The sequence below is a fragment of the Theropithecus gelada genome, chromosome 8 (genome assembly GCF_003255815.1).
Source record: "Theropithecus gelada isolate Dixy chromosome 8, Tgel_1.0, whole genome shotgun sequence".
NCBI lineage: Eukaryota > Metazoa > Chordata > Mammalia > Primates > Cercopithecidae > Theropithecus > Theropithecus gelada.
In genome coordinates this window covers 16,302,658-16,316,536 of record NC_037676.1, presented here as the reverse complement: position 1 = coordinate 16,316,536, position 13,879 = coordinate 16,302,658, and the positions used below count along the sequence as shown (strand labels likewise).

At 40.3% G+C, this 13,879-nt stretch overlaps 1 protein-coding gene across 6 annotated transcripts in view; it reads left to right on the top strand.

The window, feature by feature from the left end:
• MTUS1 (microtubule associated scaffold protein 1) overlaps positions 1-13,879 on the top strand; it is a 159,093-nt gene that overhangs the window by 38,197 nt on the left and 107,017 nt on the right. For all 6 annotated transcript variants that reach the window (XM_025393347.1, XM_025393349.1, XM_025393344.1 and 3 more), the window contains one exon: positions 8,736-10,983. In XM_025393347.1, coding sequence (XP_025249132.1) covers positions 8,890-10,983 — 2,094 coding nt within the window. In that variant the 5' untranslated portion in view covers positions 8,736-8,889. The remainder of the gene's footprint in view (positions 1-8,735; positions 10,984-13,879) is intronic.

The window sequence follows — 13,879 nt, the reverse complement described above, 5'->3', positions numbered from 1 at the left end:
AGTGTTCTGTCATAAAAATGCAAGTGCATAGAAATTACCACTTTCCCTGGCAAACAGAACCTATTAGCTTGGATTTCGGAACAATATCAGTGAGTAAGAGGATAGGTCAGATGTCATCAGCTACCCTGATTCTCCGTATCCCCAAGGATTTGTAGATCATATGGTGTTTTCATATTAAGTAAGCGCAGGCCTGTAACATCTTTATTTTGACGAAACAAAAGATGACTAAAATGACATAGTTGTTAACTACTGTTCCCTTCTTTCAAAGTAGTTACAGTATTTAAGAATGTATCTATCATCACGCTTCTTTCCCCCTCAAAAAACCCTTTGAAACAGTCAGCTTCACATACAATAATTTATTTCTTGCTCGCTGAGATCTAGATGGGTGTTTAGGATTTGTGGTCACTAATCCTCCAAGGAGGGATTCAGGGATCCAGGCTTGTTCCATCTTGTGGTTCCATCTTGAACATGTTTCCACACTTGGCTTGCTTTGTTCATCTGTGTAGTCACATAAGAAAGAGCGTGAAGGATTATGTGTGAGTTCTGTGGTCCAGACTCAGAGGTGGTACCTATGATGTCCACTCACATTCTGCTGGCTGGAATACACAGCATTACCTGCAAAACACATAGAAACATATTATCTGTGTGCTAGAAAGAAGAGGAGCTGAGTTAGGTAACCAGCCAGCCGCAGTCACTAGTGTTTCCCTTTGCCCCGGGCTCCAGGATGGCTGGGTAGGGTACTGTTAATCGTGTTGTCTTCAGTTCAGTGCCTCCAGCGAGTATCTCCCTCACTGCACCCTCATCCTGGCCCTGGTGGGCAGCTCATTCCCAAGAGAAAAAAAAAAGGTTGGGCCATTCTGAGTTTGTGCAGCTAATTCTTAATAAATTTACAAAAATCCACTAAGTCACTTCACTTCTCCTGGATGAAGTGAATCAAAAGTCAGGAGTGTTACACAAATTAAGTTCCTTCCACAGGGAAGGAATAAGCTGAAGTGGTATGGAAGCACCATTCCCAGTTATCTTCTAGATGCAAAATATGAGCTGTCTTGAGAGGAGCATTCAAAGGCATAAATTGAGAGTCCTAATGTAGGGCAAGTCTGTATCTACTTTAAGAAATGGCACCGGCTGGGCGTGGTGGCTCACGCCTGTAATCCCAGCACTTTGGAAGGCCGAGGTATGTGGATCGCAAGGTCAGGAGTTCAAAACCAGCCTGGCCAAGATGGTGAAATCTTGCCTCTACTAAAAACACAAAAAATTAGCTGGGTGTTGTGGTGGGCGCCTGTAATCCCAGCTACTCAGGAGGCTGAGGCAGAGAATTGAACATGAGAGGTGGAGGTTGCAGTGAGCCAAGATCGCACCATTGCACTCCAGCCTGGGCAACAGAGCAAGACTTCATCTCAAAAAAAAAAAAAAAAAAAAGGTACCATTGGATGTGAAAGCAGCCAGCCCTGACAGCCACTGTTGTTATTGATCTGGTCAGCTAGACAGGTATTTCTCAAAGCTCTTTACCACATCTTTGCTAATCCAAGGTGGTCCATGGACCAAAAGGATCGGTATCACCAGGGAGAAGGATGGAAATGCAGAATCTCAGGCCCCATCCTTGCCTTCTGAATCAGTCAGTTGGCCAGCCAAAGGCCCAGTTGATTTGTAGGCACATTAAAGTCAGAGAAATACTGTTTCAGAATAAAAGGATGTAATTTCAAATTTATACTTGTTTTCTAAATTATTTAAGGTATAACTTGTGTTACTTCATAGTCTTCCATTTTGAAATGCATTAAATCAACTCTAGTTTCCTGCTGTTTTTTTAAACAACTTCATGGAAAATCATTTTGCTTTTAGGAAAGTGACCATCAGGCACTCGGCTACTTGGTTCCTAGGTGGTAGACATGCTCTGTTAAACCTAGTGCTTGAGGTGGTTATTGAGTTTGATGAAAGGTAGGCTGCAAGAGCAAATTTAAGAATGTAAGCTTGAATTATGAAAAATAGTAGTAAGTTGAGGCTTAGAGTAGAACTATTAGTTACCTTGAATGGTTTTAACAGGAGGTGGAGACTTATGAATATATTTTTTATAATACATGCTGCTAATGGCATTTTGTTCAGCTGCTTAATTTTTGTTTTTGTTATGTTTTGTTTTTGAGACGAAGCCTTGCTCTGTCACCCAGGCTGGAGTGCGGTGGCGTGATCTCGGCTCACTGCAACCTCCGACTCCTGGGTTCCAGCGATTCTTGTGCCTCGGCCTCCTGAGTAGCTGGGATTACAGGCACCTGCCACCACACCTGGCTAATTTTTGTGTTTTTGGTAGAGACGGGGTTTTCACCATGTTTGCCAGGCTGGTCTCAAACTCCTGGCCTCAAGTGATCCGCCCACCTCGGCCTCCCGAAGTGTTGGTATTACAGGCTTGAGCCACTACACCCAGCCTCAACTGCTTAATTTTTAATGAGATAAAATGATAGCTTAGATGTGCCAATGTCATCTTTTTCATTCAAGGGAGGTTGAAGATCAGGTAATATTTTGACTTTTAAAGCCTACAGAAGTAAACTCCTATTGTGACTTGTGAGTTCTTAAAAACTTTTAAGAAGATTGATAATTACTTTATGATTTGGGAAGGTATAAATTATAACTGTATTTGTGTTGATGTCTTAAAGGACTGGCGTGCCGTATATTGACATAAATAAGGAGTAAAATTAAGTTCTGTGTGGTTATAAAGTAATGAAGCCAGCTTTTATGTTTTACTTTTGGAAACATTCTTGACTTTATAATCATAATACGGTGTTACAAGGTTAACTATATTAAGTCCAAATTATTCAGCTAGACACTGTGGGTAATAGGAAGGTATAGAAGACATCTACTCTTCTATAAGCCTCTAGTGAGTTTCTAGTTCAGTTAGTGAAATAAGGCACACAACTGTTGTATCATCTGCTGTTGACAGCTGATTTGGCCACGTCACGCAGTTTATTTCTCAGAGGTTTCCTCATTTGTAAAATGAAGTTTGAATTGGATCTCTAAAATTTCTTTTAGCATTAATATGGTAATGATAATGAATTCTATTATATGATAATAATTGTAATTAATATAATGATTCAGTTCTTCAGGTGTGTCTCTTCACATGAGGAAATAATGGAATTTTTTGTCTTTGGGGAATAAACAATCACTTTTAAGCTAAGATATAGAAAGTAGATTTAGAAACTTTTTTCCCCAAAGGCATTGGAATTTTTCCTCAAAGCTTGTACTAGTAGTTCTTTGACCATCTTTCAGCACATGTTTACTAATTTTTAACCTTATAAATCCTTAGGGAAATACATATTTTGGTAACCGTTTAAGAGGACCTGTTTCTTTACATTCCCAAATCTTAATAAGTGGGGAATTTGTTCTCTATGGTCCAAAATGTTGTCTGAAAAAGATCTCATTTTCCCAAATGATTCTCTTAGAAAGGAAACTTGATCATTCTGCTTTGTTATATAAGTGTTATACCTTTGTTCTGGTGTTACACCTTTGTTCTGGTGTTACACCTTTGTTCTGGTAGGTAGTGCTACCAAAAGAGAACTTGACAAATTATCCCTTTGGGTGAGGATGGTATGTTTCAAGTTTGTTCGTTCGTTTTTTTTTCCTCCACCACACACTCTCTTTTTATTTTTTAACTTTCTGCATCTAAAAATTAACATTTTTATTAGAAATAAAAATATTTCTAAGATGGTAACTTTGAAGGCTTTACAAATAGCAACTACAGGAATATGAAGACTTTGCTTATGAGTCAGGTGAGATTAAGTCTAAGAATGTATGTGTCTAGCAAGTGGTGGAAGGTTAGGACCCATTCTTAAAGTTGGGGAGAAGTAAAATAGGCAGTAAACAAAATGGTCAACTTTTAACTCTTGACAAACTCCTGAGCTAAGGCTGGTCACCCCTTTTCTGTCCGTGGCTTTGTCTGCATGGTGGTGGTGGTGGCTTAAAGCCATTGTTTTCTTTTCATGAATGGTGAGGTGGATCTTCCAGCTTCCTGGAACTGATGAGCTTAAGTACAGAACCTTTTTGATATCCAAATCTCTGTACCACTAATTTTTTACTCTTGTCTACAAAGTAGAAGAGATGTCAGTAAATTTATTTTATATCAAAACACTCCTTAAGTATTTATGAACACATTTTTTGGGTTTTTTAGTCTCTTTGCTCACCAATTTGAAATTTGTTTTATTTTGTTTTGTTTTGTTTTAATAGTAATAGGATCTCTGTCACCCAGCCTGAAGTGTGGTGGTACTACTGGGCCCAGGTGATCCTTTTTCCCCAGCCTTCTGAGCAGCTGGGACTGCAGGTGTGCATCACCACACCCTACTAATTAAAAAAAAAATTGTAGAGGTAAGGTCCTGCTGTGTTGCCCAGGCTAGTCTTGAACTCCTGGGCTCAAATGTTGCTCCTGCCTCGGCCTCCCAAAGTGCTCAGATTACAGGCATGAGCCCCCACACCCAACCTCTTTCTGTGAATTAAAAAAAAATCATAAACCCAAGTGTACTAAAAAGTTACGTGAAAGTTGAATGGTTAATGCCTTCTTTATTTTTCTATTACTCTTGTAAACCACTAGCTTGTAAATCTAAAACATTTAACCTTTAGTGGCGTTTCACAACCATTAACAATGTTTTTATACTATAATGACATGGGAAAATGCCTCGAAGGCAATGCTGACCACAATATGAGAGTCTTAAAAGTAAAACTCAGTATATAATATATATAATATATTTTATATTATATATTTTTATATATAAATATATAAAGATAACTTATATATATATAAAATATACATATATAGTAACATGCACATTATAGAGAATCCTGCCCCCTTTTTAAATATAGCAATTTGGCAAATGATCAGATGTCAAAGATTGTGAAGATTTCGGTTTAGTATTATTTATAAATGAGAAAAGCTGGACCTCTTTTCTACAAAAGGATTTTTTAAAAAATTAGCTCGGCATGCTGGCACATACCTGTAGTCACAGCTACTCGGAAGGCTGAAGTGGGAAGATCACTTGAGCCTAGGAGATTGAGGCTGCAGTAAGCTGTAGTCATATCACTGCACTGCAGCTTGGGTGACAAAGTGAGACCTTGTCTCAAAGAAAAATAAAAAAAAGACAACTGGTAAAAACAAACATAGGACTAGTGATACAGTTATTTATCCTCTTATATACGTATTTATAAAATAACTTTGGGTCCGAGCATGGTGGCTCACGCCTGTAATCCCAGCACTTTGGGAGGCTGAGGTGGGCGTATCACGAAGTCAGGAGTTCGAGACCATCCTGGCTAACACGGTGAAACCCCGTCTCTACTAAAAATACAAAAAATTAGCTGGGCGTCGTGGCGGGTGCCTGTAATCCCAGCTACTTGGGAGGCTGAGGCAGGAGAATCACTTGAACCCGGGAGGCGGACGTTGCAGTGAGTCAAGATCGCGCCACTGCCCTCCAGCCCGGGCAACAGTGCCAGACTCCGTCTCAAAATAAATAAATAAAAAATAACTTTGACATATGAGCCCTTTATTCAATTTATATGAACTTTAAAAATGATCTTTTATGTACTTCAGAAGAGGGAACTTGGGTAATAAAAATTACGTTAATTGAAGCTAATAATTATTTACAAAGACAGTTCCCACGATCTATGCTAAGCGCATGTTTGCAGTGCACTTTGCATACATTTGCTTATGCCACAATCTGTTAAAACTGAGTATTAGCTGTTAGGGAAGCAGAAAGGTGTAGCATATTTAAGTGCTTTTGGAAAATATATCCCATATATGTAATCCTAAACATGAATAAATATATTTCTTGACTTAAACATTTAGCTTGGACATATTTTATACTGGAGGATTAAAAATGTTAATTTATGTTTCATAAAAGCTTTTATTGAGGCTCTTGCCAATAAACCATTCAGTGATTTCACCACGGAGTTATATGGTAAAAAGAGTTCACAAATTTACACTTTCCATTAGGATATAAATCATGCAGCCCTCATTTTTGGATTCAAAATCGCCTTTTGGATGTGTGTGTGTGTGCACATGCTGTTGAAATCAACTTTGCAGCCTTTCTTTATTCCATTAAAGGCTGGTATCAGGATGCTTGGCCAGAAACACACAGAGCCCTGTTAGCGAAGAAAACTGATCGTTTCGGTTTTAACATAGTTCCTATTCTGGTTTTATTCAGGCCACTGAAGTTTGAATACAGAGAAAACGTTGCAAGGTAGAAAAATGAGACCTACTCTTCATTCAGCAATTTGAATTAACACACAGAATGGCATTTTTTCGCTCCCACATGGATATATTTTTTTTCTTTACAACAGTACTGTGACATCGGATTGACGTTGAATGCTAGGATTGGAAAATCGGTTCAAGTGTGTGTGTATCTGTTCGCGGTAGTAAAAAGAGGTAACAAATTTACACTTTCCATCAGTATATGAATCATGCAGCCTTCATTGTAGAATTCAGAATGACCTGTTTGTAGTCCTAGCTTGAACATTTGGACCTTTCTTAGGCACTGCAGTTTGACCAAAAGCATAATAAAATTTAAGTTATTTCCCAAAGGTGGCCAGGCATGGTGGCTCACGTCTGTAATCCCACTGCTTTGGGAGGCTGAGGTCAGGAGTTCGAGACCAGCCTGGCCAGCGTGGTGAAACCCCATCTCTACTAAAAATACAAAAATCAGCCACACATGATGGTGTACACCTGTAGTCCCTGCTACTTAGGAGGCTGAGGCAGGAGAATTGCCTGAAACCAGGAGATGGAGGTTTCAGTGAGCCGAGATTACACCACTGCACTCCAGCCTGGGTGACAGAGCGAGACTCCATCTCAAAAAAGCAAAAAGTTTTAGATTTGAATGCTTTCGTGGGTGTTTTTAAAGGTTTCATTTTTAAGTGTACAATTCAGTAGTTTTCAGTATATAACATTGTACAACCATCATCATTATATAGTTTTAGAACATACTCGCAAAAGAAACATCATCCCAATTAGCAGCCACTTTAGCTTTGCCTGTTCTGGACGTTTCATGTAAATAGTGTTGTATAGTATGTAGACCTTTATGACTGACTTCTTTCATTTGATATAACATTTTCAAGTGTAATATTATATCCACATTGTACCATGTGTCAGTATTGCATTCCTTTCTATTGCTGAAGAATATTTTGTTGAATGCATAACAACACATTTTGCTTTCTGCTCTTCAGTTGATGGACATGTGGGTTTCTACTTTATGAGTATTATCAATAGTGCTTCTAGGCTGGAGTGCAATGGCAGGAAATCGGCTCACCACAGCTGTGCTCCGCCCCCCAGGTTCAAGCAGTTCTCCTACCTCACCCTCCTGAGTAGCTGGGATTACAGGCATGCACCACCATGCCCGGCTAATTTTGTGTTTTTAGTAGAGACAGGGTTTCTCCATGTTGAGGCTGGTTTCGAACTCCTGACCTCAGGTAATCCGCCTGCCTTGGCCTCCCAAAGTGCTGGGATTATAGGCTTGAGCCACTGCGCCCGGCCTGAATAGTGCTTCTATTAAGAATCATGCATATTTGTGTGCAAGTTCCCGTGTTGACATGTTTTCATTTTCTTCAGTAGATTCTTAGGAGTAGAATTGCTGAGTCATGTGGTACTTAAGTCTTCTTTGGCCACCATAACAAATTATCATACACTGGATGGCTTAAGCAACAAAAACTTATTTTCTCACAGTTCTGGAGGCTGGAAAGTTCAAGATTAAGGTTCTTTTCAGGGTTTGGTTTCTGGTGAGAGCTCTCCTCCTCTTCTCAGTGTACCCTAATTTTGTAGAGAGAGGGGATGAATCAAAGGTGGGAGAGCATTCTGGTGTCACTTCCCTTTCTTCTAAGGGCACCAGTTCTGTTGGATCAGCACTCCACCCTTACGACTGCATTTAACGTTACTCACCTCCTTAAAGGCTCTGTCTCCAACATGGTTAACATAAGGAGGGGGTTGGGCTTCACATATGAATTGGAGAGGGGGAGGGGAACAGTTTCGTCCACAACATATGGTAACTGTCTCACATTTCGAGGGACTTCCACCAGGGTACCACTTTAGCCTTTAAGAATCGACAGCTTTTTTTTCCCTTCAATTTGGAAATGGCATATGTTTTAGATAAGAATAAAAACAAAGGAGAAACGTGAGTTCTTGATTAATCTTCAGCTCATTTGCTGGGCTTTCATGGTCTAATATTCACTCTGCGTGGAAATGATAGGGGGCCCTTCTGAGAATGAAAGGGACATGATTACTAATCATCCTGGGACAACAGACATATTTTGGGACAGAGCCTTTAAGGAGGTGATTAAGGTTAAATGCAGTCATAAGGGTGGAGTGCTGATCCAATAGAGTTGGTGCCCTTAGAAGAAGGGGAAGTGACATCATAAGCAAATATGGGTGAATTGTCACTCTATCAGCCAAGAAGAAGGAAAAACTATTGCCAGTTTTAGCTCCTTCTCTCTATGACAAGTCCCTAGGAGTGGGGAAGAGGCATATCAGTTATAAAGTCAGGGACAGGGTTAACGAGAAATGACCCATCTTCCAGTCTGCCCCATTCCCTCACATGTAAAAAGTGTCTTGAAAAGGGGTGATAGATTGCGTAATTATATCTCAGTTACCCACATCAATAGTTGTGGGTTCTAAATGTGAACATAAAGTGGTTGAAACTAATCACTTAGTGATTGAAACTAAGGGGTGGCCTGTTAATTTTTCTAATAGTTACTTGAGTTAAACATTTTATTTCTTCCAGGGAACAACAAACCATTTAATCTTCAGAGCAACTTAGACTGAAAAACTTTCAACTGTGCTGAAAAACCTAGAAGACAGACCATTTTTCCCACCCTCTCATTTAAAAGGAATTGAAGAAGACATAAAATGGCAGAGGTTTAAGGTTACTATTCAGGATGACTGATGATAATTCAGATGGTAAAATAGAAGATGAATTGCAAACCTTCTTTACCAGTGATGAAGATGGAAATACACATGCATACAACCCAAAATCACCACCTACACAAAACTCCTCAGCCAGCAGTGTGGATTGGAATTCTGCCAACCCAGATGACATGGTGGTTGATTATGAAACTGACCCTGCTGTGGTTACTGGTGAAAATATTTCTTTAAGCCTTCAGGGTGTTGAAGTATTTGATCCTGAAAAGTCTTCTAGTGATTTCTTTAGTAAGCAGGTGTTAGATATGCATAAAGATTCCATTTGTCAGTCTCCTGCACTTGTAGGTACCGAGAAGCCCAAATATCTGCAACACAGTTGTCATTCCCTAGAAGCAGTTCAGGGCCAGAGTGTTGAGCCATGTTTGCCTTTTGTGTGGAAGCCTAATGACGATTTGAACTGTACAGGCTACTCTGCTTCCTTGGAACTAAACCAGACATTTGATATGACAGTGGATAAAGTTAACTGCACCTTTATATCACGTCATGCCATCGGAAAGAGTCAGTCCTTCCACACCACTGGAAGCCTGCCACCAGCTGGTAGGAGAAGTGGAAATACATCTTCTTTATCCTATTCCACTTGGACATCTTCCCATTCTGATAAGATGCATGCAACAGAAACTACTTACGACAGAGAAAGCTTTGAAAACCCTCAAGCCACACCATCAGAAGCTCAAGACGTGACTTACACAGCATTTTCTGATGTGGTGATGCAAAGTGAGGTTTTTGTTTCAGATATTGGAAATCGGTGTCCATGTTCTTCAGGAAAGGTCACCAGTGAGTACACAGATGGATCACAGCAAGGACTAGTTGGAGAAAAAGAGACACAAGCTCTAACACCAGTTTCTGATGGCATGGAAGTCCCCAATGGTTCTGCCTTACAAGAGTTCTTTTGTTTATCCCAAGATGAATCCAATAGCGAACCACATTCACAGAGCTCATACAGGCAAAAGGAAATGGGCCAAAATCTGAGAGAGACAGTGTCCCATTGTCTTATTGATGATGAATGCCCTTTAATGGTGCCAGCTTTTGATAAAAGCGAAGCCCAAGTGCTGAACCCAGAGCATAAAGTCACTGACACTGAAGACACACAAATGGCCTCCAAAGGAAAGGATTTGGAAAACCAAAATCGTACCTCAGAATTGATTCTAAGTAGCCCGCCAGAACAAAAGGTGGGCTTGTCATGTGGACTGACCTGGGATGCAAATGATATGGTCATTAGCACAGACAGCACGATATGCATGTCAACACCAGTCCTAGAACCCACAAAAGTAACCTTTTCTGTTTCACCGATTAAAGCAACCGAGAAATCTAAGAAAGTGGAGAAGAGTAATCGAGGGCTTAAAAACATACCAAACTCGAAGGAGGCACCTGTGAACCTGTGTAAACCTAGTTTAGGAAAATCAGCAACCAAAACGAATACCCCAATAGGTTGCAAAGTTAGAAAAACTGAAATTATAAGTTACCCAAGACCAAACTTCAAGAATGTCAAAGCAAAAGTTATGTCTAGACCAGTGTTGCAGTCCAGAGATGCTGCTTTATCTAAGGTCACACCCAGACCTCAGCTGACCAGTGCCTCATCACCCTCATCCGTGGTTTCCTCAAGACAGCCAACAGTCTTGAGCAGAACACCAAGAGCTGACTTGAATGCAGACAAAAAAGCAGAAATTCTAATTAACAAGACGCATAAGCAGCAGTTTAATAAACTCATTACTGGCCAGGCTGTGCATGTTACAACTCATGCTAAAAATGCTTCACACAGGGTTCCAAGAACAACATCTGCCGTGAAATCGAATCAGGAGGATGTTGACAAAGCCAGTTCTTCTAACTCAGCATGCGAGACCGGGTCCGTTTCTGCGTTGTTTCAGAAGATCAAAGGCATACTCCCTGTTAAAATGGAAAGTGCAGAATGTTTGGAAATGACATACGTTCCCCACATTGATAGGAATAGCCCTGAAAAGAAGGGTGAAAAAGAAAATGGGACATCTATGGAAAAACAAGAGCTGAAACCAGAGATTATGAATGAGACTTTTGAATATGGTTCTCTGTTTTTGGTAAGTAATATATACATTTTTTTGCAAGCTTCAGAGAACTGTGGAGAAAACCGAGATGTGTTAGCAATTAGTTATCTGTTAGTCAATAATATTGCAGAACTAGGTGGGCAGATGTACATTTAGTTGTTAATTCATTGTCTTGTCAGTATGTATTAGGGTGTTAATAGGTTTCAATATAACAAACCTGCATATGGGAAAAAAAAATCCTCAATGTCAGTATTTTGTATCAAGTATCACCGTTCTTTTTAATAATGTGCTGAAAAAATGAAGCTACTTTAATATTTTAGTATAATTAGTAGTTTAAATGCCTGATACAATCAGGTTATATTTTATTTTTCTGAAAACGTTGGGTTGTCAACTTTAAAATGTGTTGGACAACATGTAAGAAAGGGCTTGGGAGTGCTGGTAAACATGTCAACATAAAAATAACTCCTGGACTCTTGTGGAGGTGGCAGCTCCGGGAAGTAGAGCCCTCTTGTATGAGCAAGAGCGTTCTTGATTTTTCCTCTGACCAGCTAAGAATGATTTTGGACAAGTGATTTTTTGAGACCCAAAGATGAAAGGATTGGACCTAGTGGATGTGTGAAACCTCTTGTACTCTTAATGTATTAATTCCTGGTACATAAAATAAAATATCTTTTACTCATGTATAGTGAAAAACCAGTATGTTTTCCATAGCACCTGTCTAAAATATTTGGGAAGCACCTAGAGACTTCTGTGTAAAGAATAAAGAATTCACATGCAGTGTAAAGGTGATTTTCCTTTAAACATGCATATATTTTTGAGAATAGTGTGAAGAAATTGGTTTTCTGAGTTTTAAAAACATTTTTGACAGGCCACTGTTGGCCATTGGGTGTGTGTCCTCGGCCCTATTTTTGGCAGTGGGGACTTAGGTGTATTTTCAGCTCCAGACAGGCTGTCCTTGGGTGCCTGTCCTCTGGGTCAGGAAGGGAGGTAGGTGCCAGGGGAGAAAGGCAGGTGTGACAAAGCCAGCCTGTCCCTCGGAGGGCTCATGGCAAGAGGAATGAAGCACATGGAATAGCAAGTGCGGAAGGGCTGACTTAGGTGTGTGTCTTCAGGGTGCATAGGGGCCACACAGGAGGGAATTGTCAGGTTCCTTTAGAAGACAAGGTTAGGAAAGACTGAAGATATTCTTGATTCTCTAAAACATCAGTTTAGACCTGTTTGGGCTTTAACAACCAGTCTTCTCTGTTTGGAAGAAGGGTATACCACAGTGATTTCTAAACTAATAAGTTCATCCATAGTTTCAAAACTCAGGTTTAGTTTTTAAGTTATCTTGAAGTCAAACTTAGAAAACTCATTTATGATTTTAATTTTTTTGCAAAATTAAATTACAACATGCTCTTAATTCTAATCAACTTTCTTAGTTTGGCATTTATAGATATATGTAGAAACACAATGTTTATTCTCTTGATATATGGGAGACTTTTTTTGGTGTGTCAGTCCCCAGCTACCAAAAACGCATAAAGTTTTTTTTTTTTAAATGACATTTGTCTTGAGTTTAAATTGGTTGTGTAATTGTGTAATTTTGAAAGTAAAAGTTTTCCTGATTTGTGTATTTAGTCTTAGGGTTATATTGCCCCTGTGCAACTTGAAAGCCTGTTCTTCAGGCTCCCGATGTGGTATTGAAGTAAGGTGATAGAATCATCAGGTTGAAATGGATCCTAGTACATCTTGGAGAAGCAGCACTTTTCGCCTTAGGAATCTGGCAATTAGGATTCGTAATTAGATATGAAATACTTTGTAAGTCCTGAAAGGTTGTCCCATATTCACAGTGCTGTCACTTTTGCTTGACAACTGGCATAAAGGACTTACTCTTTTTTCTTTTTTTCTTTTTTTTTTTTCCCTTAAAGACGGAGTCTTGTTCTTACTCTGTCCCCAGGCTGGAGTGCAGTGGCACAATCTTGGCTCACTGCAACCTCCGCCTTCTGGGTTCAAGCAATTCTCCTGCCTCAGCCTCTGAAGTAGCTGGGACTACGGGCGTGCACCACCACATTCAGCTAATTTTTGTATTTTTAATAGAGACGAGGTTTCACCATGTTGTCCAGGTTGGTCTCGATCCCTTGACCTCACGATCCGCCTGTCTCAGCCTCCCAAAGTGCGGGGACCACAGTCGTGAGTCACCGCGCCCGGTCTACTCTTTTTTCATGATCATGTCTGAAGCATGGTGCTCTCTGATTTTGCTAGTTTATCTCTTTCACATTTCCATGACTCTGGGAAGGAGGACGGGAAAGTGTCTGGGAGACCCTCATAGGCCACTGGGCTTTGCACTTACTGTAGAGAGCTGAATGAATTCACTGAGTGTTTTTCTGAAAAGTGAACGTCTGTTGGTCACTTCAGCAGCACTCAGAGGCTCTTGTTGCCCCGGATTGATGAGGAGACCATCCTGGAGGGATGTTAATTTTCTTTGAGATGGAGTCTTGCTCTGTCACCCAGGCTGGAGTGCGGTGATGCAGTCTCGGTTCACTGCAACCTCTGCCTCCCAGGTTCGAGGAATTCTCTCACCTCAGTCTCCCGAGTAGCTGGGACTACAGGCGCATACGCCTGGCTAATTTTTTGTATTTTTGTTATAGATGGAGTTTCACCATGTTCACCAGGCTGGTCTCAAACTCCTGACCTCAAGTGATCCGCCCGCATTGGCCTCCCAAAGTGCTGGGATTACAGGCATGAGCCACCACACCCAGCCGGATGTTAATTTTTACTGTTGCTCCGTTGGCCTAACTTCAGCCTTGAATTTACTGAATCCCTAGGCTGCCTGCAGCTTCACAGCTCTTTGGTGGTCAGGGTTTGTCTGAATCATTAGAAAAGTTTTTATTTGGAAGAAGGAACTTGATTTTTATTTGAAACAGGGGGCTAGATGTAGCTTCTCACAACA